Raw genomic sequence first — 27742 nt, 5'->3', positions numbered from 1 at the left:
AAGAGTCGGTATTATGGTCTGTATTTATGTATATATATCTAGTCTTGAAGCCAGGAATTGGACCCACAACTTCACTTACTTATGCTTTTACTTCAAAACCTTAAGTACATTGTATATCAGAAAAATTACTTACTTAAGAACAGTAAATGTCATATAATTTAAATACTTTTACTCAAGTAATATTAAAAAAAGTGACTTCAACTTCTACCAAAGTCATTTTCTGGTCACCAAAGGCCATTTTGGCGATTTCGCACCTGTGCTATTTAAACAAAGAGTTACTTCAATCATCTCCAAACTTGCTGAGGTCACCGTGGACAAGTTGAGGATTAAAAATTATCAAAAGCTTTCCTTAACGTTGCATGGCGTTTGAGATAGGGGGCAGCAAAGTTCGGGAAAATTAAGGCGGATTTTTCCGCCACAGGCGACGAAACTGCTATAACTTCGCGATGGAAAGTCCGATCCGAACCAAACGTGCTATTAGTGATTATAATTCTGTTTGGAAGATGTCTATGTAAAAATATTCAAGTTTGAAAACAGCGCCTCCTGGTGGTGACAGGAAATAGATCTTTTGTTTTTTTCGTATGTTACTATACAGGGATTATTGTATCCAACTCAAAATTGGTGAAATCACTACAAACACATGGTAGAGTACTTGTAGTACATATCATGATAAATGGTAAAACGGTGTTGTCATGGGAGCGGTGTAAAGTCGGATGTTTGTCAATCCACGCGCTTTGAATGACACGGAAAAAGCTCACGTCGACAACTTCCTGCCGACTGAGCCTGACGTGCACTCGTGTACGGCGGCGTTGATACGCGGCAGCAGGTCGTGTCCTTATGAATATGACACGAGGAAAACACTTAACTCGGCCCGACAGCGACAGCTTTTCCTGTTTTTGCTTGGACGCATAATTTAAGTACACTTTAAAAAAAGTGACTGCAACTTCTACCAAAGTCATTTTCTGGTCACCAAAGGCCATTTTGGCGGTTTCGCACCTGTGCTATTTAAACAAAGAGTTACTTCAATCATCTCCAAACTTGCTGAGGTCACCGTGGACAAGTTGAGGATTAAAAATTATCAAAAGCTTTCCTTAACGTTGCATGGCGTTTGAGATAGGGGGCAGCAAAGTTCGGGAAAATTAAGGCGGATTTTTTTCGCCACAGGCGACGAAACTGCTATAACTTTGCGATGGAAAGTCTGATCCGAACCAAACGTGCTATTGTTGATTATAATCCTGTTTGGAAGATGTCTATGTAAAAATATTACATTTTGAAAACAGCGCCTCCTGGTGGTGACAGGAAATATAACTTTTTTTTTTCCGTATGTAACTATAAAGGGGTTATTGTATCCAACTCAAAATTGGTGAAATCACTACAAACACATGGTAGATTACGTGTAGTGAATACCATTATTTATTTGTTTCCTGTGTGAAAAAAAAACGATGTTTCATTGTTTTATTTGGTTTATATGTGGGTAGGTGATGGATATATTGTTTTAATCACTTTGAGTGATGTTATTAAGTATGAAAAATCACACATGATTGATATTTTTGTGACTTTTCTTCAGGTTTCACGCCTCCTGGAATGGACAGGTCATCTCCAGACAGCAGTCCAGTACATGGCTTCGTGCGCCAGGCGTCCGTCACCACCGGCTCCAACATCCCCATCATCACAGAACTAGGTGAAAGCCGCGTCCACAAAACGACCTCACGAACGTCAATAATTGCATGTTTTCCAAACATTCCCGACGCTAACCTCCGATCAACTCATTCACTCATTTGCCCGACATTAGCCACACAACAAAAGCGCCGTTAACAACGCGTCTTGGACGTCACGCCGCTCCCAAAAGTTCCCACTCATTCATTCATTCCGACCCACGAATGCACGGTGTGGAATTTTTGTCCATGGTGTTTGTTAGCTTTGAGTTATCAGATCTGGCTTCTTCTTTTTGCTTTTTTGTCATATCAAGTTATAATAAGCAGCTACTACCAGCTACAGTAGCAGATAGCAGCTATGTTTATTTAGCAGCTAAGTTTAGCAGCATGTTTTTAGCAGCTATGGTAGCAGTTGTGTTTTTTTATAGTTAGCAGCAGCTACAGTAGCAGATAATAGTTATGTTCTTTTAGCAGTTTGTGTTAGTAGCAGCTACAGTAGGAGATAATAGCCACGTCTTTTAGCTGTTATGTTAGCAGCAGCTAGAGTAGTAGCTTTGTTTCTTTAGCAGTTATGTTAACGATAGCAACAGTAGCATATTGTTTATTTTGGCTTATTATGTTAGCAGCAGCAGGTAATAACTTTGTTTCCTTAGCTGTTATGTTAGCAGCTGCTACATTAGCTGATAGCAGCTATGCTTTTAGTAGTTATGACAGTAGCTGCTACATTAGCTGATAGCAGCTATGTTGTAGCAGTTATTTTAGTAGCAGCTACAGTCACAGATGATGTTCTTTTAGCAGTTATGTTAGCAGCAGCTACATTAGCTGATAGCAGCTATGTTAGTAGCAGCTATGTTAGCAGCAGCAGTAGCAGGTAATAGGGATGTTCTTTTAGCAGTTGTGTTAGCTATAGTAGCAGATAAGCTATGCTATTTTAGCAGTTAGGTTAGCAGCTACTACAGTAGCAGACAAGAGCTATGTTCTTTTAGCAGTTATGTTAGCAGCAACAGTAGCAGATAATAGTGATATTCTTTTAGCAGTTGTGTTAGCTATAGTAGCAGATAAGCTATGTTCTTTTAGCAGTTATGTTAGCAGCTACTACAGTAGCAGACACTAGCTATGTTCTTTTAGCAGTTGTGTTAGCTATAGTAGCAGATAAGCTATGTTCTTTTAGCAGTTATGTTAGCCGCAACAGTAGCAGATAATAGTGATGTTCTTTTAGCAGTTGTGTTGGCTATAGTAGCAGATAAGCTATGTTCTTTTAGCAGTTGTGTTAGCTATAGTAGCAGATAAGCTATGTTCTTTTAGCAGTTGTGTTAGCTATAGTAGCAGATAAGCTATGTTCTTTTAGCAGTTATGTTAGCAGCTACTACAGTAGCAGACAATAGCTATGTTCCTTTAGCAGTTATGTTAGCAGCAGCTACAGCAGTAGCTTGTAGCTTTGTTTCGACATTAGCCACACAAAAAAGCGCCGTTTACAACGCGTCTTGAACGTCACGCTGCTCTCAAAAAGTTCCCACTCATTCATTCGTTCCGACTCAGGAATGCACGGTGTGGAATTTTTGTCAATGGTGTTTGGTAGCTTTGAGTTATCAGATCTGGCTTCTTCTTCTTCTTCTTCTTCTTTCTTTTTTGTCAAGTGGTGATAATGTTAGCTCTAAGTACAAGAGGAGGAGGTGGAGGAGGAGGAGGGGGAGCAAATATCTCTGCTCTTTGTGACATTGTCGATGTTCTGTCACTTGGAAGATGTCAGACGGGCACTTTTTAGGTTGGACCAGAGCTACATCTCCTGCAATTTGTCCACTAATGCACGAGCGAAAAGGAAAGAGACGGAAAAGGTTGAGAGGGAAGAAGGGGGGGGGGGGAGAAAAGAAAATGCCTTGGTAGCAAAATGGGTCCATTTATTAATAACAATGGCAGTGGCTGTATTCCCAGCGGTGCTGCTGGGGACTCATGAAAGTTTCACATCTCTGAGGGGCCTTGAAAGCACCAGAGACCGAGCCACTCCGTCTCCCCTGACCCAATTAGGGGGCAATGGAGCATGAGGCCAGTGAAGCAAAGGCCACAGAGAGAGAGAGAGAGGATCTGCTTAATGTGACTGATAACAGGGGCCAGAGAGACGCTGTTATTACACTATCACATATATATATATATATATATTTATATGTGTGATCATCACAAAACGAACTGTTGGACTCACTGGGTTTTATAGCACAGATGAAACAATGAACACTGTGACGGTGGTTATATATAGTTTTATTATTTTTCCTCAAACTGCAATAATCAAACTTGAGTATTTGACTTGATTTTCTTAAAGAAAACTAGCTGGTTTTCCAACCATTTGTGCAGATATAGTTTATTTGTAAATTCTCTCTATGCAAACGTAACATTTAAATCATGTAATATCTTTTATATATCTTTATTTTTAATATCCTGTCTGAGGAAACCTCACAGCAGCTCCATTGGGCTTATTTTAAGCTAGCAGCTAATTAAGCTAGGTTCTGAAAACATTAAAAATGACCAGCTACAGTAGCAGATAGCAGCTATGTTTCTTTTAGCTGTTATTTTAGCAGCTGCTTCAGTAGCATCTATGTTCTTAGCTGCAAACAGCAGCTGCGGTAGCATCTAGCAGCTATGTGTCTATGTTAGCCGCTAATAGCTATGGTGTTTTGCTGGGTTTTTTTAGCAGTTATGTTAGCAGCTGCTGTACTCCGAATGTAGAAGCTACTAGCTGACACTGTAGCAGCCACAGCTAGCAAATGCTACAGTAGAAGATAGTAGATAGAAGCTATGTTTTTTAGCTGTTATTTCAGCAGCAGCTTCAGTAGCATCTTTGTTCTTAGCTGCTACGGTGTCAGCTAGCATCAGCTGTGGTAGCATCTCGCATCTCGTCTTTTTTAGTATTTACGTTAGCAGCAGTTTCAGTGGTAGGTAATTGCTATGTTTTTGCGCAGTTATGTTAATAGCAGCTAATAGCTATGTTTTTTGTTTGTTTAATACGAATGTAGAATCTACTAGCTGACACAGTTACAGTGTCAGCTAGCAAATGCTACAGTAGAAGATGGCAGCTATGCCTTTTTAGTCAGCAGCAGTTAAAAGAGCAGATAGGTTTTTTTAGCAGTTACGTTAGCAGCGACTACAGTAGTAGATGGTACTTAGTAGCTACATTAGCTGCTACAGCAACGGCCAGAAGCGGCTCGTAGCTTGCAGCTACATAAGCTGAGTGTCTTTTCTTATCTAGATTCGACACAAACCAAGGTAATAAAACATAATAAACATAATATTTAAAAAATAATTAGGAAGTTTGAAGTTTTTTGTTCCAAAATAAAAATATTACAAAACTTTTATTAACTAGTAGTTTTTAAAAATGCACTTATTATGTGAATGTACTTTTACAAAGAGAGTACAGAGCACCGTTTTGAAAGTATAATGCTATAAAAAAGTTATATTTTCATTTATTTATAATTTAGTCTAAGCAAATCTAGTTGAACATCAAGTTTGTCTGTTGTGCTGAAGACAAAAACAGAACAAACCACAGTCGTGTACGTCTTTCATTGCTGCTTTTATGCAGCAGGATTTCACAGCTGCAGTCAGAGCAGACGCGATAACATTGTCCTCCTCGAGAGCGCCGGCGTCTGCGCGTCTCAGCGGAAACGCCGCTGCGTAATTACGTTGTCACATGTTTCGCTCCGCGGCGCCAGGAGCGGATTAACGTCGCGGCGGTCGATTTCCCGTGTGCGGTGGGTGTGTTTTTCCGCGGATAAGACCTCCTTCGTCTCCTTTCAGGTGTCTCACCGCGACGTAATGAATTGTCGCCGCGGCGGTGAAGAGCGGCGACGGGCGCTTTAATCCCGAGCGCTTTACTCTGGCTCTACGGACAGCCATGAAACGTCCCGATTCTCGGACGTGACGCGAGTCGTCGGAATGGCTTTAGTGAAACTATTTCAATAACAAACCCCCCCCCCCTCTCAGCAATTGTGTTTTTTATAGTTAGCAGCAGCTACGGTAGCAGATAATAGTTACTTCTTTTAGCAGTTTGTGTTAGCAGCAGCTACAGTAGTAGCTTGGAGCTTTGTTTCTTTAGCTGTAATGTTAGCAGCTGCTACATTAGCGAATAGCAGCTCTTTTTTTTAATAGTTATGTTAGTAGCTACTACAGTAGCAGATAATAGCTATGTTCTTTTAGCAGTTTGTGTTAGTAGCAGCTACAGTAGCAGGTAACAGCTATGTCCTTTTAGTAGTTATGTTAACAACAGCAACAGTAGCAGATAACCGCTATTTTTTTTTACCAATTATGTTAGCAGCAGCAAGTACTAGCTTTTTTCGTCAGCAGTTAGCAGCTGCTACATTAGCTGATAGCAGTTATGTTAATAGCAGCTACAGTAGCAGATGATAGCTATGTTCTTTTAGCAGTTATGTTAACAGCGGCCACAGTAGCAGATAGCAACTATGTTTTTTAGCTATTTTGTTTGCGGCAGCAGGCAGTACTATGTTTCGTTAGCAGTTATGTTAGCAACTGCTACATTAGCCGATAGCAGCTATGTTCTTTTAGCAGTTGTGTTAGTAGCAGTTACAGTAGCAGATAATAGTTATGTTCTTTTAGCAGTTATGCTAACAACAGTAGCAGATAGCGGCTATGTTGTTTTAGCAATTATGTTAGCAGGCGCAGGTAGTTTTTAGCAGTTATGTTAGTAGCAGCTACAGTAGCAGATGATAGGTATGTTCTTTTAGCAGTTGAGTTAGCAGTGGCAGGTAGTAACTTTGTCTTTTGTTAGCAGTTATGTTAGCAGCTGCTACAGTAGCTGATAGCAGCTATGTTTGAGTCATTCTCCGTCTTTTTGAAATTGTCTCGTTTTGGCCTCCTTTTGTTTTCTTTGCTGTCTTTTTTTTTGCGTTATATTTTTCTCCGTCTTCCAGTTGTGTTTGCGGAGCATCACGAGGCTTTGATCGAGCTCAGTCTGTCCTTGTGGCTGTTTTCATCGCGTCTGCCCCCCCCCACCACATCTTCATGCCCTCACCCCCTCCTCCACACACACACACACACACACACACACACACACACACACACACACACACACACACACACACACACACACACACACACACACACACACACACACACACACACACTCTTTGGCCCTGGCCTGTTTGCATCACCCCCCGCCCCCCCCGTCTCTTTGACTGACATTTGTGTTCCACAGAAAAAGGACTCGGGAAGAAAAAATCTGATTTGAGAAACAAAAAAACTTCAGATCAAACGATCCTTTAAGCCGTTTATTTATTTTTTTAAATGTATCTTCCAGCTTTTTCCACAGACCCTTGCGTATCTCTGAAGCTCAGATATTTTATTTTGTGTGGTGTTGCTTTTGTGTGTTGTTTTTATTTAAAAAAGTAGAACTCTGAGACCCTTCAGTGTCCACTGCTGCAAACACAGACTTCAGGGAGCACTTCAGGCCCTTTTTTATTCCACCAATTATCCTCTTGCATGAGAAGCAGAAAACACACTCTTGTTAGTTCAGTTTTCTTTTATTTCCACTCACCAGGTTTATCACCAGGTCAAAGTATATAAATGTATATTTGTGTGTGTGTGTACTGTATTTATGTTCATTAATCTGACTTTCAGCGAGCAGGTAAATAGTCTTAAGACGACGATGATGTGACAAATACGCATTCATCGAGGAAAAACCCCCGAGACAAAGACGCAGCATGACGTCGTCACAAGTGCATGGTTTTTTCTCGTGTGATGCAGAAGCCATTGTTGAAGTCTCTATTGTTTTAGTTTATTGGGAACATTTTACAAGCAGCGGTTAAAGAGCATACGTGGTTATTTTCTTGAAAATAGTCCGATTTGTTTGTTTATTGACGCCAAACGCGCCACAGAAAGTGCTAATGTCGCTTTAACGGCAAGAAAACAACTAGCGATGGGCCCGTTAATGCGATAGCGGCGGTTAACGGCGTCAACGTTAACGCACGGCGCGAAAAAGACGCGCGTGACGTCATGTTTACGCTGACTCACGATTGTTATAATGAGTCTCTAAAGTAACGCTAACCTTTAAAAACAGACGCACACGTACGCAGTACACAGGTACGCTGCTTATTTGTTAGCGCTGCTCTTTTTCCCTTAATAAACAGACCGCTCCAGTTCCACTGTAGGCTAACGCTAACGGCGCTAAAGGAGCTAATGCAGCTTAACGGAGCTAACTGGTGAACGGTGCCTGGACTCGAAAACATGACGTCACGGGTGTCTTTTGCCGGTCAGTCGTCATTGTTTTTTGCGTTATTTTACTCTTTTTGTTTGTTTTTTTCACTCACGCAACTAGCATGCGAAAACTAGCAACTACTCAAGACTTAAAGGGCAACGAACAGTTTGAGTGAAGTGACGAAAAACGTAATTTTCGGGGATGTTTTCCGTGTAAAACTTCCTCCTTTTTAAAAAAAATTTCCACCTCCGTTTCATTCACTCAGAGTTCGCAAATATCGCTAGCTATCCTCCATTTTGATACGATATCCCGTTGTTCTAATAAGTTCTAATATTTTAACTATGCCAAATTGGCATTTTTTCGAGATTAGGCTTCGTTGCGAGATTTGCGTCGCCCTGGGCAACGGCGCGAAATTCTTATTTTCTCGTATTTTTATGTTTAATTTGTGTGTTAGCTTGTTTTTTTCCCCGCTGGATTCAATGTTAATGCACGCGACGCAAATAAACAACCTAAAATTAAATACCGCTGTTCAAATTATGCGCGACATAATTAAGTAAATAAACTCAAATAATGTAGCACAGCGAGAGATTTTGTAACATTAACCAACAATAACAAAAGCCAAGATATCGTGACAGTGAATGTACGTGTGTGTTATAATATACTTATATAATATTTATGTGGTTGTGAGCTAAAAAAATATCCAAATACATGCGTTTTTCAAATCGATGGGACTTCTACAATGGTTATCACTGTGTGCGCAGAATATAATCCAATATTTCTCCTGATATTGTGGTTTGTCTTGACGTTGAAATGCATCGCCCCCTGCATGTGATAAATCCCAAAACGTAGCACAGTCCAAACAATGAAATGTTACGTTAAAAACACATTGACTGCATTGATTTAAAGGTTTATTCAGTAACGACGTTATTTTAGTTTTAATCTCACTGATTGTTTGGATAAGAAATAAAACACAATATAATGTTAATTTTATTTTACATTATATCATGGTGTGTCAGTGTCCCTGTGTGTGTGTGTGTGTGTGTGTGTGTGTGTTCTTCTACACCACACGTCTCTAACTGTATAGTTTTTTTATTTTCCTGCTCCTTCAGTGAACGACTCAAACGTTCAGTTCCTGGACCAAGACGATGATGACGATCCAGACACGGAGCTGTACCTCACTCAGCCGTTCGCCTGCGGCACCGCCTTCGCTGTCAGCGTCCTCGACTCATTGATGAGTGCGGTGAGTTCACCGCGGCTTCACCTCGAAAAAACACCCCCACGAAAAAATCCCACTCTCCAAATTGGTGTGTTGCACTGGTAGAAACTGGTAGAAAGATGGACTTAAAACGGCTTTAAAATGAAGTAAACCTTACAATATGGTCTTTTCCCCCCAGTTTTTACTCTGTAGATGGTCATGATACGTCTGTTTTTAATTAGCCGCTAGCTACGAGCGGCTACCGTAGTTGCTACTGGCCATTGCTGTTGTAGCTAACATGGCTACTAAGTACCATCTACTACTGTATTTGCTGCCAACATAACTGCTAAAAAACATAGCTGCTATCTTGTCTTGTAACTGCAGCTGACCAAAATGTCATAGCTGCTAGCTGACACCGTAGCATTTGCTAGCTGACACTGCACTGGTAGAAACATGGATTTAAAATATGGTATTTTTTCTCCCCTGTTTTTACTCTGTTAATGGTCACGATACGTGGCTTAAAAACCTTAAATTATGGTATTTTTCCGGCCTGTTTTCACTCTGTTGATGGTCATGATACGTCTCTTTGTAATTAGCTGCTAGCTCCGAGCGGCTACTGTAGCTGCTACTGGCCATTGCTGTAGCAGCTAACATAGCTACTAAGTACCATCTACTACTGTACTTGCTGCTAACATAACTGCTAAAAAACATAGCTGCTATCTGCTCTTGTAACTACTGCTGAATAAAAAGGCATAGCTGCTATCTTCAACTGTAGCATTTGCTAGCTTGTGGCTGCTACAGTATCAGCTAATAGCTTCTACAGTAAAACGATGAGAAACTGATTCTCAAATACTTGTTTTGTTGGAAGTCGTTTTCATACAAAGTTTTGAAGGAATAGATCAGGTTCTCTGAAGTGTTCCTGTATGTTTTAGCCACAAAATTCTCACCCAATAAAATATCTTACAACTACAGTAAGTTTTTTGCCACTTTATCTTGTTTTTTTCAGCAGGAAACTGAAGTTTGTGTCACTTTGCAAAACCTCTCACTCTCCTGCACCGAAACCCCACACAGAAAACCAGCGATTTTGCTACACAGCACACACAGGGTTGTCGATCCACAGCTGCCTCCATTATGAAGTCCAAATGTGACATTTTGTGACTTCAGGTGTCAGAAATCCTTTATTCAGATTGACCTCAGTGAGGTCTACTGCTGACCACAAGAGGCAGCAGTAGACCAGTAGCTCTTATGACCCTGTGAGCTAAAATCGTAGATTTTCACTATGGACTTTGGTGAGCAGTTTACAAACTTCAGTTTCTAGTTTAAAAATGCAAAAATGTGACTTGGATATAATAGACTGAGGCTGGTGTGGCTAAAATCTGTTTTCACTGAGCGTTTACCTGCTGATTCTGCGCACAGCAGGCGCCGTGAGTGTTGTCTGTTCAAATAAAGTGAACTATCCCTTTAAGTGGTGAACGTTAGCGCGCTGTCTTGACGAAAACAGGCACCGTTTCGCTCTTTTGACGGTCGCACCAGTGAAGCAGTGGGATTGAGATTGAGTGTGAAAGAAATAATACAATTCCTCCCTGGCCCAGTGCGGCGATTGTGTCGCGCCGTGACGGCTTAATTCCGGGAGGTTAGAGGGGGAGGCAGGAGTGAGCAGAGCAGGCGTCAGCTGTAGTCCCTGCTCTGGTCAGAGGTGAACTCGGCTAATGGACAGTGCTCATCCATCATGAGGCTCTGCAGGCCTGTCAGGAGCCCAGAGGGAGGAGCTGCCACTCTGTCGAGTGACATGAACTGTCTCCACAGGCACAAAAAAAAAAACTGCTCCTGATCGTCTTGACGGACAAGCGAAGCTGACACCCCCGCAGAGCGCAGTCAAATCTCTGTGTCGTACGGAGCATGTAGAGTGGCATCCGCCGCAGAGGAGGCAGCGGTGCCGCGCCGACGTCCTGCTGTTTCGTGTCTAACACGGTCGCAACCGCGAAAGACGCATCGGCCACGTCTCGGTCAGATCTGTAACCCGATAAGACGTGTCCTCAAGTAAGAGACGGACTGCTTCTGCGGTCGGCTGCATACCGTTTTTGAAGCCTGGTGATACCTGGCAATACTGTTCCTGTCCCTCTGCCCAACAGTTCATTTGACAGGCTTCAATTTTGGCAGATGTCTTACCAGTGTGGACACCCGCTAGGTGTAGTGCAGGGTACTTCAATCCTGGTCCTGGGGACCCACTGTCCTGCTGAAGTTTGCTTGCTCCAACACGCCTCAAATGTTCAGGTCATCAACGAGCTCTGCAGAAGTCCGATCATTTGGCCACGTCTCGGTCAGATCTTTAACCTGATAAGACATGTCCTCAAGTAAAAGATGGACTGCTTCTGTGGTCGGCTGCATACCGTTTTTGAAGCCCGATGATACCTGCCAATACCGTTTCTGTCCCTCTGCCCAACAGTTCATTTGACAGGCTTCAATTTTGGTAGATGACTTACCAGTGTGGACACCCAGTTGGTGTAGTGCAGGGTTCTTCAATCCTGGTCCTGGGGACCCACTGTCCTGTATGTTTTAGAATCAGGTGTGCTGGAGCAAGGAAACATAACTAAAACATGCAGGGTAGTGGGTCCCCAGGACCAGGATTGAAGAAGAACCCTGGTGTAGTGTTTAGCACCTTTTGACCTGGGGTTGGGGACCTGGTCAGAACAAGGGCCTTTTTGCATGGAGTTTGCATGTTCTCCTCATGTGTACGTGGGTTTTCCAGGTTCTCCGGGTTCTCTGGTTTACTCCCACAGTCCAAAAACATGCAGATTTGCAGATTAGGATTAGGATTTTGATTGTCTCTATGTGGCCCTGTGATGGAATAGCGACCTGTCCAGTGTGTAATTAGGCCTTTTGGAGGATATCTGACTTTGGCAGTGTTTGGATAGGAATTGCAAGAGATGTATTGCTAAAAGAGATGCTTCCGCCCCCTTCACACAACGTTCATCTGTCTGTTTATCACGGATCTGTCGAAAGGGTTGCCTTGACAGGCTTCAATCTTCCCAGTGACCTTCTTAAGCTAAGAATGTTTGCAGGTCTGACTTTGTGGATGTTTGGGTAAGAAATGCGAGCGGTATTGGTAGGAATAACACTAGATGTCATATGATGAGCAATTTTCACGATTGCTATTGCGATATGGGTGTGCAGCCCATGGCCGAGCAGAAGGGTATTGGGATTTGTAACCTAGAAGGTTGCCTTCTGACCATTGTTTGTCATCTTTTATATAGAACGTCCAGGAAATGCAGGATTGAAAAAGATTATGATAGTTTGCTAGTGAGATAGCTAACCTACTAGATGATAGATTAAGTTTTAGCTATTTTAAAGATATACACAAAGCCATAAAACTGGAATAACAGGCGATTGGACTTACTTGAGTCTTCAGGACTGAAGAAGCCTTTGAAGAGCGTTTAGTTGAAAGTTCATCCATCATCTACCGCTTTATCCTCCACCAGAGGGTCGCAGGGGGTGCTGTTCCTATCTCAGCTGACATTGACCGATAGGCGGGGTTCACCCTGGACAGTTCGCCAGTCCATCACAGGACCACATATAGAGACAAATAACCGTTCACTCACACTCTCACACCTACGGTCAATTTAGAGTGCCCAATTCACCTAATCCCCATATCGCATGTTTTTGGACCGTGGGAGGAAGCCGGAGAACCCGGAGAAAACCCACGCGCACACGGGGAGAACATGCAAACTCCTTGCAGAAAGGCCCTTCTTCCGAAGTTGTTCCAAACGGGGCTCGAACCCAGGAACCCGGGTCCTCTTGCTTGCAAAGGCAAGAGTGCTAACCACTACACCAACCGTGGGTTGAACGCCTTCATCCTAAAGTCCAGTCGCCCACAGCTAACGACAGAAGACAATGCTATAACAGATACTTGGCATGTGCTCACTAACATCCCTTGACTCTTCCTGTCTCATTTCCCTCCAGACGTATTTCAACGACAACATTCTCACCCTGATTCGGACGCTGGTCACAGGAGGCGCCACGCCAGAGCTGGAGGCTCTGCTGGCGGAGGAGAACGCGCTGAGAGGAGGTTACAGTACGCCACAGACACTGGCAAACAGAGACAGGTGTCGTGTGGCCCAGCTCGCCCTCTACGATGGGCCTTTCGCTGACTTGGGGGTAAGTTGGACGTCTGAGCGGAGAGATGACGGCAAACATCTGGTCACGTCCACCACCTCACGCTGAACTTAAACATGCATCAACAAAATGACATTAAAGTCTTCAGGCTGCCCTAACACACGCTGATGTTTGTTTGTTTTCAGGATGGCGGCTGCTACGGGGACTTATTCTGCAAAGCTCTGAAGACGTACAATATGTTGTGCTTCGGGATCTACAGATTAAGAGATGCTCATCTCAGTTCCTTGAGCCAGTGTACAAAAAGGTAAAGTCTCTACGTTCACTCAGCATCAGCATCGCTGTGTTAAGGCTCAATGGAGAAGCTAATCAAAGAAGCTAATTGAGTCAGCTAAACACATTTTTGATGTTTTTAAATAATGTATTTATTGACTTGTGTTGAATTGTGTTGTTTTTGTAAACTGTTTTTTAATTCAAACTATTTAGCAAACTGGTTGTTGGTTAGCTAAAAACACAGACATACATGTTTGTACTAAATAGACAGAGATACAAGATGGTAGTTGACTACTCAGATAGCTAGATAGCTAGTCAACTAGATGGCTACATAGACAGGCAGGTTGGTAGTTGGCTAGTTAGATAGCTATGCAGCTAACCAGCTAACTAAAAACACAGGCATATAGGTTTGTACTTGGTTAGTGAGATAGACATCGAGCTAGTTAGCTTACTAAATAGACAGACATAAATTTGAAGTTGGCTACTTAGCTAGCTAGCAAACTAGATAGACAGACATGTTGGTGGTTGGCTAGTTGGATAGCTATGCAGCTAACCAGCTAACTAGCTAACTAAATACACAGGCATATAGGTTTGTTCTTGGTTAGTTAGATAGACATCAAGCTAGTTAGCTTACTAAATAGACAGACATAAATTTGAAGTTGGCTACTTAGCTAGCTAGCAAACTAGATAGACAGACAGGTTGGTGGTTGGCTAGTTAGATAGCTATACAGCTAACTAAATACACAGGCATATATGTTGGTACTTGGTTAGTTAGATAAATATCCAGCTAGCTAGCTAACTAAATAGACAGACATATACATTTGAAGTTGGCTACTTAGCTAGCTAGCTAACTAGATACGTAGATAGACAGGCAGGTTGGTAGTTGATTAGTTAGATAGATATCCAGCTAGCTAACTAAATAGACAAACGCACATGTTGGTGGTTTCAGATAGCTAGCTAGCCAACTGGATAGGTCATAAGACAGACAGGTTGGTGGTTGGTTGGCTAGTTAGATAGCTATGCAGCTAGCCAGCAAACTAAATACACAGGCATATAGGTTTGTTCTTGGTTAGTTAGATAGATATCCAGCTAGCTAGCTAACTCAGTAGACATACATACAAGTTGATAGTTTCAGATAGCTAGCTAGCCAAATGGATAGGTAGATTGACAGGTTGGCAGCTGACTAGTTAGATAGATATCCGGCTAGCTAACTAATTACATATTTAAGATACATGCCAACTAGCTAAGATCGATAGATAGCTCTTTAATTGCTTCTCCACATGTGTTTCCCGGGCAGATATGTAATCACAAACCCACCGTACGAGTTCGAGCTGGTGCCCACAGACCTGATCTTCTGCCTCATGCAGTTTGACCACAACGCTGGCCAATCGCGGACGAGCCTGTCCCACTCTTCCCACTCCTCCCATTCCTCCAGCAAAAAGAGCTCCTCCGTCCACTCCATCCCGCCCTCCAACCGGCAGAACCGCAGCAGCAAGACCCGGGAGGCCCGCGATAAACACAAGTACGTGCTGTACCGGATTTAGCCTTTAGACTTGCATGTATGGTTGACCTGTGTGTGTGTGTGTGTACCACATGCACCGATGATTACCGTGTGTTTGTGCGTCTGTGGTTGGTTTGTTGTGACTCGTGCGTCGCGTCCATGCTCTCCAGTGTTTGTGCGTTTCCTTTCTAATCATCTGCATGCGGTCTTCAACCTCACGTCCCAGTCAGTCATTACGGCGGCGGTAACGTATTTGACGAGCTCCAGAGGCTGTTTACAGACTCTGTTTGTGGACGTTAAAGAAGTAAAAGTACTTTTTGTTTGGTCGGTGCTGCCACGGCGGCTGGAAATATACGCTCGCGGCGACACAGTGACACAAATTAGACAACGCAAAAAAACCCACTTTATTTTTGTTTTGGTCTACCTGTTGTGAGTCGTGTCTTAACTTTTAACGTGATAGTTTTCAAACTTTTTTTTGCATGAGGTGCTGAGGCTCCAAAAACCTGAACTAGCCCTTTAATAGTTGTGTAATGTTGTGTGGTGTTTGTGTGCATTTCGATCACATGACATTTGGTACATTTGGATCATGGATGTGATGTCTGGTGACTGGTGTTGATGGTCGAGCACATTTTGCTGACTCTCATTCCTCATTAGCATTAGTGTTGTATTTCGTTACCCATGATGCATCTGTACTGCTTCACCGCATGTTCATGTCGGTAGTAGCCGTCGTTAGCATTTTAGGCTCTTTTTCCTCTTTTGTTTGTCACGCAGTAAAGTTTCAAATTTGGTAAAAAAAATTAAAAAAAAGTAATGTTTTTTCCAGTTTTTATTGAATTTTGAACAGTGATTTAAAAAAAAAATTATATATATATATTTACAACTTTATATCAGCGTTGACAGCCTTTTCTAAGCAGCAACCTATATGCCTGTGTATTTAGTTAGCTGGTTAGCTGCATAGCCATCTAACTAGCCAACCACCAACCTGTCTGTCTATCTGCCTATCTAGTTTGCTAGCTAGCTAAGTAGCCAACTTCAAATTAATGTCTGTCTATTTAGTAAGCTAACTAGCTCGATGTCTATCTCACTAACAAAGAACAAACCTATATGCCTGTGTATTTAGTTAGCTGGTTAGCTGCATAGCTGTCTAACTAGCCAACCACCAACCTGTCTGTCTATCTGCCTATCTAGTTTGTAAGCTAGCTAAGCAGCCAACTTCAAATTTATCTGTCTATTTAGTTAGCTAACTAGCTCGATGTCTATCTCACTAACAAAGTACAAACCTATATGCCTGTGATTTTAGTTAGCTGGTTAGCTACATAGCTATCTAACTAGCCAATTACCAACCTGCCTGTCTATCTAGCCATCTAAACTAAGTTTTTTGAACTGCACCGAATCCCATTTAAAAAAAAAAAATGGCGATTTTACGTCACAATTACGCAGGAGCTGCTGGTCCTCTGCTGCCTCGTGTGGTCAGTTTATGCCACTTAGAAACGTCGGAACAGATAGTTTTAACAACAGAAATCATCAAATATTATGTTTGAATATTATTACATACATATTGATGGAGGCAGCAGTGGATCAACACATTTTTTGGTCCTTGGCGTAAACATTTAAAAAAATTTCTCTATGGAATTTCGTGCGCGAGATTAAAAAAAGTGAGTAAAACTTATGTTTTATTTTGGAAAAAGATGTCTAATTTAAATAAAAACGAGATTTTATTAGGTAAGCCTTTGGTAAAATTTAAAAAAATGTACTCTAGCATAAATTCTGTAGAGAACAGAATTAATAAATGAATGAAAATCGCAATTTCCTGGACGTAAATAAAGCATTGCCGTTAAAACTGTGTTTTACGACACACTTTGATCTATTATTTAAGAGCTGGAGGAGGAAGAAGTGGAATTAGAAGTGTGTAGTGGTAACAGGAAACAGGCGAGTAACAAAAAGGAAGATAAATGATTTGATTAGAGGTCTCCAGACAGACTTTGACCTGGTTTAGGTTGAACTGAAACACAAGGTGAAAGCAAAACACTGCGAAACCAAAAAAAAAAAGACTAAAACTCATACAAACTTAAATAAAAACTGGAAAAACTTCTCGTAAAAAACTTTCATAAAATGGTGACGTTTTTCTAAAAGCATGCAGATTTGTTGATACTGATGATAAGCCCTCAATACATCCTGAAATAAAGATGTATTATTTAGCTGAAACACTGCAGTAAGAGTGTGTAAAGTCTTAGTTGTGTTTTTTTTTAAACTGTAAATACTCATCACTTACAGTAGATTATACTCACCTCTCTCTCTAAAGTGCAACAAGGATGAATAGAATGGGCCAAGGTACGCAAAAGTTAACGATTCTGCATGACTTAGCAACTCTTTTTGTTTTTGTCTCTCGTCATAACCACGTCCTCTGAGGACATCGTTATGAGGACGGGAGTTATTTCTGTTTTTCTGTTCCTTATCTTTTGTTTTTTTTCACGTTGTTCAGACACAAAACAAACCATGCCTCAGTTTAACTTTTGCTTTCGCGTCGAAAGCAAAATGTCTGCTGCGCTTCTCCTGCCGTCATCAGGTCCATCTCCAACACTGCATGACGTCCACTGAAACTCCGCCCCCTTTTGACTCTCCAGAAAGGCCCGCCCTCTTATTTTCTGCCATGTTTTTTTTTTCCTTCTCATGCCTCTTTATTATTATTTTTTAAAATTCTATATCATTTATTTGGCCTTGAGATGGTTTGCATTGTTGTGTGAGCGGTTTGTGTGTTTGCACATCTTCACCTCCTGTTGAAATGCTAGCTAGCTATTTAAGTAGCCAACCATGTGTGCATTTAGTTAGCTTGCTAACTGTGCATATATCTGACTAGGCAACTACCAAACTGTCTATATATTCACCAACCTATCCATTGAACGGAAGCTAGCAAACTGTATTGTTAGCTCACTAGCCAAGTACAAATCTGTATGCCAGTCTATTATAGTTTGCTAGCTAGCTGGATATCTACCTAACTAGTCAACTACCAACCTGCCTGGCCATCTGCCTATCTAATTAGTTAGCGAGCTAGCTGGTTATCTATCTAGCTAGTCAACTACCAACCTGCCTGTCCGTGTACCTATATATTTAGTTAGCTAGCTAGATGGATATCTATCTAACTAGTCAACTGCCAACCTGTCTGTCCAGCTACCTATCTAGTTAGTTAGCTAGCATATCGATCTTACTAGTCAACTACCAACCTGTCTGTCCATCTAACTATCTAGTTAGTTAGCTAGCTATCTGTATATCTATCTAACTAGTCAACTACCAACCTGCCTGTCCATCTACGTTATCTAGTTAGGTAGCTAGCTAGCTGGATATCTATCTAACTAGTCAACTACCAACCTGTCTGTCCAGCTACCTATCTAGTTAGTTAGCTAGCTAGCTAGCTGGGTATCTATCTAACTAGGTAGTTACTGGCTAGTAATTTTGTTCTTTATGCACAATATCTTCAAGAACTACTACTTACTGCAGTAACTAGTAGAAAAATACATTTGATTAATTTTTATTGGCATTTTATTGACTTATTGGCTTTTTTTGGGGCTAATTTTAACACATTTTATAACTTCTTGTGCTGTGTTATGGGATTAAATTAGACAATTACATTATATATAATTATACATCTGTAATCTCCACTAAGTCATACAACAGCATTTAGATACAAAAAGTATGTTTTTTTCATGTACATTTTGAGGACTTAGAGATTATAAATAAATAGTAAATAAATAGAGTAAATATATTACATTATTTTAAAAGGACATTGACTTCTCTCTGGACTAGATTTCATAGGTTTCCCAGATTGTAGCTCACATGTAGGTCAAGGCTCTGATTCTCGACACTTTCTCTACAAACAACTTTAACAGAGTGTGTCCGGCCCTGTGCCGTCGGTCCTGCTCTGTGATAATAAAAAATAAAGTGGGAGGTGTGACTGATGTGGAGTGTAAATCGAGGGAGGAGATGAGCGTGAAAAAGTCTGCTGGTTTGAGGCGAAATCACTGCTATCAGCAACACACACACACACACACACACACACAGATGATCTTGTTTGACCTCGGGCACAGTTTCTACACATCAAATATAACACACACACACACACACACAGTGTGGTTTGCAAAAGTTAAAATTTGATTTTACAACTCTAGCGTCATCGTTGATGTTCAGGTGTGAAGTTCAGGGAGAGTTTTATTAAACTTCTGACGCCGACGTGACAGAGTTTCTCTATCGCCAGATTACAGCGTACGAGGAAACGTGGCTGTTTAGGAAAGTTAAGTTCAATAAAATTGTCGAAGAATAAGATGTTTTTTAAAAGATTTAACGTGACTAAATTCTTAATTATTACAGTGTTTAACAAATTCATTCAACCACCTTTCAGAATGTATCTATTTTAATGATTTATTTGGCAAATCACAAACAGAAATCACCTAATACACGAATTTGAGTGATGTCTAAATTTGAAATTCATCAAACATAAGATTCAACCACTTAAACCATCTAAAATATCTAAAAACCTGTAAATAAGAGCAAATCCCAAACTTATGCAAATTCGGTGAAACTCCAACATGAAATTCAAATCTAGATTTACTGTAATTCTGACAGATTAGACTGAAAACTATGTAAACGTTGGCTTAATTCATCAAAAACCACACTGTTTCTGAGGCAGTTTGCTCAAATTCAGCAAATTTAGCCCCAACTTTCGAGCATTTGTTTGCCATGAAATGACATTGTGAGATGGACAATAAGCCACAGAATCATCATTAGTGAACGATTGGGAATCAGAACTTAACGGCAAAGATATTGACTTGATTTAAATGCCGTTTTAGCCATAAACTCAATTTTATGCTTGATTTTTACCAAAGTGGAATCTAAAATATCTAAAAACCTGTAAATAAGAGCAAAACTTAAAGAGCAAATCACAAACTTTTGCAAATTTGGCAAACCTCTAACATGAAACTGAACTGATTTACTGTAATTCTGACAGATTATACTTAAAATGATGGAAACGTTGGCTAAATTCACCAAATACCACACTTTTTTGGGGCAGTTTGCTCGAATCTAGCAAATTTAGCCCCAACTTTCAAGCACTTGATTGCCATGAAATGTCCAAAAATAGGCCACAGAATTTGTTGAATTAGTTGATTTGAGCCGCAAACTCAATTTTATGCTTGATTTTTTACCAACGTAGAATCTAAAAACCTGTGAATAAATTTGGTGAACCTCCAACATGAAATTGAACTCGAGATTTACTGTAATTCTGACAGATTATACTGAAAACTATGGAAACGTTGGCTAAATTTGCCAAAAACCACACTTTTTCTGAGGCCAGTTGACTTGATGTTTGAGCCACAAACTCAATTTTATGCTTTTTACCAAAAGTGGAATCTAAAATATCTAAAAACCTGTGAATATGAGCACAACTTGAAGAGCAAATCACAAACTTAAGCAGATTTGGTGAACCTCCAACATGAAATTGAACTCAATATTTACTGTAATTCTGACAGATTACATTGAAAACTATGGAAACGTCGGCTAAATTCGCCCAAAAACACCCTTTTTTTCCGAGGCAGTTTGCTTGATTTTACACTTGATTTTACCAAAGTGGAATCTAAATATCACAAAACCTGTGAAAAACACCACAAATTGAAGAAAAATGTGCAACATTTGGTGACGTACCAACTCACCGTACTTGAGTTTCATTCATGAAATTTGACGTTTTACTGTAATTCTGTCAAACACCGGCACCAAATCCGCACTTATTATTTCATGGTAATCGCACAGAATGTCCTGCAAACACACGCCGCTTAAACTGAGGCCGTCTGGTTGTTCCATGTTTCCATGCATACGGTTTCCTAACTAACTCTTTCCCTTCTCCTTCTTCTTCTTCTTCCTGTTTTCCTGTCGTGCCGTCACCAGAAAAGAAATGGTTTACAGATGAACCGGAGAACGCCTACCCGCGGAACATTCAGATCAAGCCCATGAGCACTCACATGGCCAACCAAGTCAACCAATACAAATCCACCAGTAGTTTGATTCCACCGATCAGAGAAGTTGAGGACGAATGCTGAAAGACCTCACCGGTGGGGTGGGGGGGGGGGGGACGACGACGATGACGATGACGACGACGATGATGACGATGAAGACCTGGATTTGTCTTCTTCTACGCGGGGGTTTGTCAGGAACTGGACGGGACCGTTCTTATGTGTATACCTTTAATGTTAACTTCCATTCTCTTGGACCTTTGGTTTATGTATTCATGTATCCATAGAGATGTACATAATGACAATCAAAATAAGGATTGTACAGACCCCTAACTACCCGCTTCCCCGCCCTCCACCCTCTTAGCACTTTTTTTGGAATTATTTTAAGAGTTGAGAGAATAAGAAGAAGAAGAAGAAGAAAAAAAAGTACTTCCTGTAATTCTTTGCAATAGTCCGACATCTTCTCTTCGCGTGACCGGACGCCGGATTGGATCGCTGGTTGTTGGGTTGGAGGATGAGGGGGTTGCGAGGGTCCGGGGGGAGGGCGTTGGAGAACCCGATCGTCATCATCTTCCCAAAGATCCATCAACGTCACATACGCTCCTGCTTCTGTTCTATTTGCACTAAAAACTGACAAAATATATATATATAAAAAACCAAAAAAGAGACGTTTCTTTTGACGGAAATGGAACCATCCAACCTCCTCCCCCCCTACCCCCCGAAAAAGAAGGTGTCCCAGAAGGAAAGGGTTGCTTTGGCGATCTCATCTTTTGGTTGTTCTACGTCAAAAAAGAAGTAGAAGTAAACGCTCGGAGGGATGGCGCAGTAGCCGAGCGAGAGCAACCTACCCCACGAGTCTTCTGCTGCAGATACGTGAGATCATAACAAAAAGAAAAACCCCCCCGCGACTCCCGAGTTTCCAGCTCCCACCGCATGGTTGAACCTCTCTGTCCATCACGGGTTCAGGAAGTGTTTGTTTGTTTGTTTGTTTGTTTGTTTGTGCGTGTGAACACTGTGTACGTCAGCTGTCGGCAAATCGCAGCGACTGATCCGCGCGGTGTCGTACATACCGCTAACCCCCGAAAACCCCCCCCTCGGGCCGACGTTAGGCTTTCGTGCGACGATGCAACCCTTTGACGGTGAAAAAAAACGAAAAAAAACAAAGGCAGGAAGGAGCTCAGCCATCGTAGAAAAGAATCCACGCAAAACGTAAAATACTCAAAATTACAAAAAAAACCAACCCAACTGTGTTTGAGCTAACGCCAGAAGCAGCCAAAGGTGTTATCGTTTGTAAAGAAATGCCACATGTTGCGTACAAGTGGGCGTCGATTTGGGGTCGTCCTTTGAAATCGGAGAAACCGCCTGGCACGGATTGGTCGCAGAGGCGAAAATGTAAAAAAGAAGCTTGGATGTTCTCTGCTGCCAATCCAGACGTCGTCGCACGCACGTTTAGTTAAAAGTTAAAGCTGCTTTTGTTGGCGGGAGGAAAAAAATGCTCAAACACGGTTTGGCTGGAAACGCAAACGAACGGCCGAAGCCTTTTTTCCCGAATGCTCGGCCGTTGTGTTTTGCGTTGTTTTGAGGAAACGCGTTTAGCTCAGCGGTGGATTTTAAGAATCGAACTGCGGTTCTGACGAAGGAGTGGAAAAAAAATACACATTCTAACATATTTATTTTCTATCCGCACACATGATCATAAAAAGTGTAATTATTTTTCTAGACGAAACTGAAAAAAAAAAAATACGATAGCGTTAGAGAATAACTATCTTCAATAACAATCACATATCAAGAGATTTTTTTTTTCCTGTCGTTTATTGTACGTCAAACAAAAAGTAGAACTTTATTTTTTAGAAACGCCGCCCATTCTTTTAAAAGGTCCAATATGCAATACCACAACAGCACAGACGTCGGAAAAAAACCGTACGTGCGTATGCTAACATGGCGGCTAATGCCTGTTCTAGCAGGTTGCAGATCCCAGCTTCTGTTGTCGCTCGTATCGTTTTCTATCGCAGAAATATCACGTAAAGTCTTTAACCCAGACTTAGGGTAGCTTATATACTACTTTCGGTTAGCATAATTCACAAACTTGTACGACGTAGCCGTGTCAGGACATATACAAGTTTGACCGAGCTAGCTTTCTGAAAACGTACACACCCAATGAGTAACGCGAGTACGTACGACCGGCTAAAGCTAACTGTGTTCTCTGTAAATTGCGACCTACGGCTTGAACGAAGTGACCAGCAACCGTCTCGACGATCTCGAATACTGAACTTTTGGAATTGGAATATTTCAACTTGACTTACAGAAGCTAAAGCTAAATGTTGCGTCCTGACAGGATTTTCATTATTAAGAGGTTCAAAGTACTTTCTGCTCGTTACTCACATTCAAGCGGAACTTGTGGACCCATATAATTCACTCTTGTGATTTTGATACGGGCTCTAGTGTTTTTACGAAAAAACAAAACAGTTAATATTTGTTTTCTGGCAAAAGTGTTGCATATTGGACCTTTTAATAAACCGTATCGCTCTGGAGCGAGTAAAGCTCAGACTCGATCGATGTGTGACGCCGTCATCTTCAGCCTCCGGCAGCTCGGTTCTGTTGAGTGCTCACATTTAGCCACGGCTGCGTTGACACTGCCCAGGTCTCGATGCCCGATTTCTGATTATGTTTCCCGTATCTGATGTTTTTTTTTTGGGACGTTGTGTTTGGAAAGTGACCCATATCTGATATCTACGTTTAAAGAGACAAAGTACAAACCTTAGGGTGGAAAGCGTGGATGAAACCGGACGTGAATTGCAGCGTGAAAATGAAATGAATACCAAAGTAATAATAATCGTAGAAGCGCTAGATTTCTGACGCATCTTTGCAGGTCACCGAAATTTAGCTTGAAAAAATACTTTTAAGGCCGCGACTTTGCCGCAATATTTAGCGACATTTCAGACAACCCCCTAGCAAGAAAGCTGCTAGCGGTAAAACTAGCAACGTCCCTGCTAAACCTTAGCTACTATCCGGAGAAAGAGAACTAAGTGAAATATGATAGACATCTTCCGTAAATATAGTAAAACGAACGTAAACAAAAAGTTAGCATAAAAAAATGCAGTATGATAATGTCGCAGATATGGTATATTTAGCAACATTTCAGACACTCCCTAGCGAGAAAGCTAGGGGGTGTTATGGTTATTTAGAGACATTTCAGACACCCCCAGCAAAAAAAAGCTGCTAGCGATGAAGCTAGCAACATCCCGGCTAAACTGCTAAGCTACTATCCGAAGAAAGAAAGCCAAGAGAAATACGATAGACATCTTCTGTAAATAAAGTCAAACGAACGTAAACAAAAAATTAGCGTAAAAAAAATGATAATGTCGCAGATATGGTATATTTAGCGACATTTCAGACACCCCCTAGCAAGAAAGCTGCTAGCGATAAAATTAGCAACTGCTAAGCTACTATCCGAAGAAAGAAAGCCAAGAAAGAATACGATAGACATCTTCCGTAAATAAAGTCAAACGAACGTAAACAAAAAGTTACCGTCTAAAAAAAATGCAGTATGATAATGTCGCAGATATGGTATATTTAGCGACATTTCAGACACTCCCTAGCAAAAAAGCTGCTAGCGATAAAACTAGCAATGTCCCTGCTAAACCTTAGCTACTATCTGAAGAAAGAAAGAAAGAAAGAAATACGATAGACATCTTTCATAAATAAAGTCAAATGAACGTAAACAAAAAGTTACCGCCAAAAAAAATGCAGTATGATAATGTCGCAGATATGGTATATTTAGCAATATTTCAGACACCCCCTAGCAAAAAAGCTGCTAGCGATAAAGCTAGCAACATCCCGGCTAAACTGCTGAGCTACTATCTGAAGAAAGAAAGCCAAGAGAAATGAGAGACGTCAATATAGTAAAATGAACGTAAACAAAAAGTTACCGTCCAAAAAAATGCAGTGTGATAATGTCGCAGTTATGGTAATTAACGTAAGAAGTTGCTCTGGCGACACCTAGCTCCCTAGTTGTTGTGGATCGTAGCCACAAATGCACAAGTCTGATTTATCTCCAAATACGAAATACATTACGTTTATTTTATTTGTATTAATCGCGCAAAATCACAACGTACATTGTCCGACTTTGATGTGCGGCCATCTGCCAAGACGGGTTGTGGTGAAAGGGAAAAATGGGAGACAGAGCAGAGGTGGTGGTGGGGGGGAGAAAAGACAAGAGGGAGGTGAAATAGAGACAGAAGAGCGAGACCAGGAGCAGAAATATGACGATTCAGGGGTCTAATCAGATCTGGGTCACTTGTACCGCGCAGTGTAAACGCAGCTGTAGAAACGCATTAAAACGACGCAAATTATATCATCAATTGATTAAAAAAAACTAGTTTATTGGATCGTTCCAAAGCCATTTGACCTAAATTAGGTCCAGAGTCTGGACGCAAAGTTCTGTTTTACATAAAAAATATCAAAGAAAAGTGAGTTCTTAGTAAAAAGAAAAACAGAAAGAAAGTTTGGATTATGAAAAAATAATATAAAATTGTAGTAAATATGTTTGTGTAAATTCAAACACTCTCTACCGACCCGTGGTTACGTCGTCGTCGTCTTCGTCACAAACTCGTAGCGAATAGGTTTAATTTTCAGAGAATAAAGTGAGTTAAAACTGTGTGAATAATCTGGGTTTTTAACAGCTATAACTCTCGCTGTAGCCTGAATAATAAGGGACTGTTATTATTATTATTGTTAATATGAATAATAATAATGAATATGACTCATTACGTATAGAATTATTCAATAAAAAATAGTTTTTTGAAAATGAAAGATAATAAATGTGTTTCAGGGCGGGAATTCTGGATGAAAAAATTGGATCAGCACCAAGTTTATTTTAAAAGAAATATTTAAAAAAAAATAGAGATTAAATTTACTGTATTTTTGTGTGTTATTACGTGGTTTACATTCCATTTTGTCACAATCTGTCACAACTGCTTCTTATTTGTTTACAGATTATAATTTTTTTGACTGGCATTAACGCAAAGTAACACTAAGTAATTTCATTAATATCATCTTTGTTTTCTATTTGTGCGACTAAAACTTCTACGACGATTTGGGCAAAATTGCGATAATTCAGATTTTAAAAAAAAGTTCAATTCAGTTCACTGTGTAATAGCTTTTTAATTAGGGATGCATGATAATATTGGGGGGGGGGGAGGGGGGCAATATCAGCAAAAAAACAACAACGTATTTTTAATTATTCTAATAATCTACTACTTTAATACGACAAAACTAAGCGAAACATTGCGATATTCTACTGCAAACAAGATAATTTAACGATATTAACTGTTTTCCGACATGGATGAGTCACAATTTTAGTATTTTTTTTTATTTTAAGAAAGAAACTAGCATTATGCTACTAGCTACTAGCATTATTTTAAAGCTGTAGTGTGTACTTTTTAAAAATATAAATAAATGTAATAAAACTGTCAGTTTTAAGCAACATTGAGCTAGCTAAAAAAGTTGACTACAAACACAAAAAAAAGTTACAGAAGTGAATCAAGAACCCGGTTAAAACTGATAGTTTTGCTTCACGGAGAATGTTTTCAGAGCATTTTACGTTGTTCCTGTTCACGAAAAAAATGAAAAAGTTACGCACTGCAGCTTTAACAAAAACTAAAACATATGAAAAAAAAAAAATTCAGCCTTTACGTCCTACATTTGTCTCTCGATTGTCTCTTATTTGATGTTTCCGGGTCTTTTTTTTGGGCGGTTTTGATCGTAAACCTCTTTTTTTTTTTTTTTTTTTTAAAGTGCCATGAAAACTTCATGAAAATCCTTCATCCTTCAGTCATTCAAGTTTCGACCACTGTGAGAAAATAAAAAACGCGATCGAAAACACAAAGATCTCGTGTCTTGCGCCGACGTGGAGAACATCCAAGCCCTTCAGCGCCTCCACGTCGGCGCAGAGCCAGGCGGTGAAGTCGCAGGACGACCCAGATTAAGACCCACTAGAGCGAAAAGTGGCATTCAGGAAGTTACGACACTTACGTACGCGTTTATTTATTTATTTAAAATTTACTTTTGGTGTCTTTTGTGCTTACGTGTGATCAGATTCTCAAAATTACGGATGACTGAAAGATGACATCACATGTTTTGTCCACTGAACAAATCTAATCTGTTTTTCTTTTTTTGCAGATATAATAACTTATTATTATTATTAATAATATATGGGAACTGTATCAGATTATAATAGAATATATAATATTTATGGGGTGGGATTGCCGGGTCTCAAGTCTTAATAATACATTAAACTTGCATTCAGCAATTTTTTTTTTTTAAAGGAAACTTGCGATTTTTCTTATTTTTTTTGTTTGTTTTGCTGAATGAATTCAGGACATTTTTGCGCTTGCGTATCACAGATGGGATTTGTTGGTTTTTTGGACGTGTTCTAGGTACGACGGGGAAAAAATAAAAAAAATCATGGATTATTTGATGGTGCTGAGTTGATCTACCTGACTCTGTCAAATATAATCTGCTGATAAATAATATACTGTCTTGTACAAAAAGTTTGTACATAGGTTGTACATGGTTTCTTTTTGTATTTTCTCAAATTAAAAATGGATGTATTTGTGTTCTAAAACTCGACATTGTACCTTTTTTTGTTATTTCACCTACAAAGAAAAACATTTCCTGGGTGTTTATCAAGTCAGGACACAATTTGGATTGTACTGCAAATGGGGCGCAAATTTGTCAAATTTGTATTTCCTACATATTGAATGCAATCGACTTAAATTTCAGCCAAGTCACTCTGGACAAGACGGGGATTAAAGG

At 40.5% G+C, this 27742-nt stretch overlaps 1 protein-coding gene across 2 annotated transcripts in view; it reads left to right on the top strand.

Annotated features, from left to right (window-relative positions):
• The window catches only part of kcnma1a (potassium large conductance calcium-activated channel, subfamily M, alpha member 1a), a gene marked incomplete at both ends in the record, with an annotated part of 217230 nt that extends 196217 nt beyond the window's left edge, over window positions 1-21013 (top strand). For both annotated transcript variants that reach the window (XM_083897754.1, XM_083897755.1), the window contains 7 exons: window positions 1568-1681; window positions 8961-9091; window positions 13007-13201; window positions 13345-13463; window positions 14727-14951; window positions 17233-17261; window positions 20862-21013. In XM_083897754.1, coding sequence (XP_083753880.1) covers window positions 1568-1681; window positions 8961-9091; window positions 13007-13201; window positions 13345-13463; window positions 14727-14951; window positions 17233-17261; window positions 20862-21013 — 965 coding nt within the window. The remainder of the gene's footprint in view (window positions 1-1567; window positions 1682-8960; window positions 9092-13006; window positions 13202-13344; window positions 13464-14726; window positions 14952-17232; window positions 17262-20861) is intronic.
• Window positions 21014-27742: the final 6729 nt, after the last annotated feature.

This window comes from Microchirus variegatus (genome assembly GCF_963457635.1).
Source record: "Microchirus variegatus genome assembly, chromosome: 11".
In the NCBI taxonomy this organism is placed as follows: Eukaryota; Metazoa; Chordata; class Actinopteri; order Pleuronectiformes; family Soleidae; genus Microchirus; species Microchirus variegatus.
This window is presented reverse-complemented; position numbering and strand designations above follow the sequence as displayed.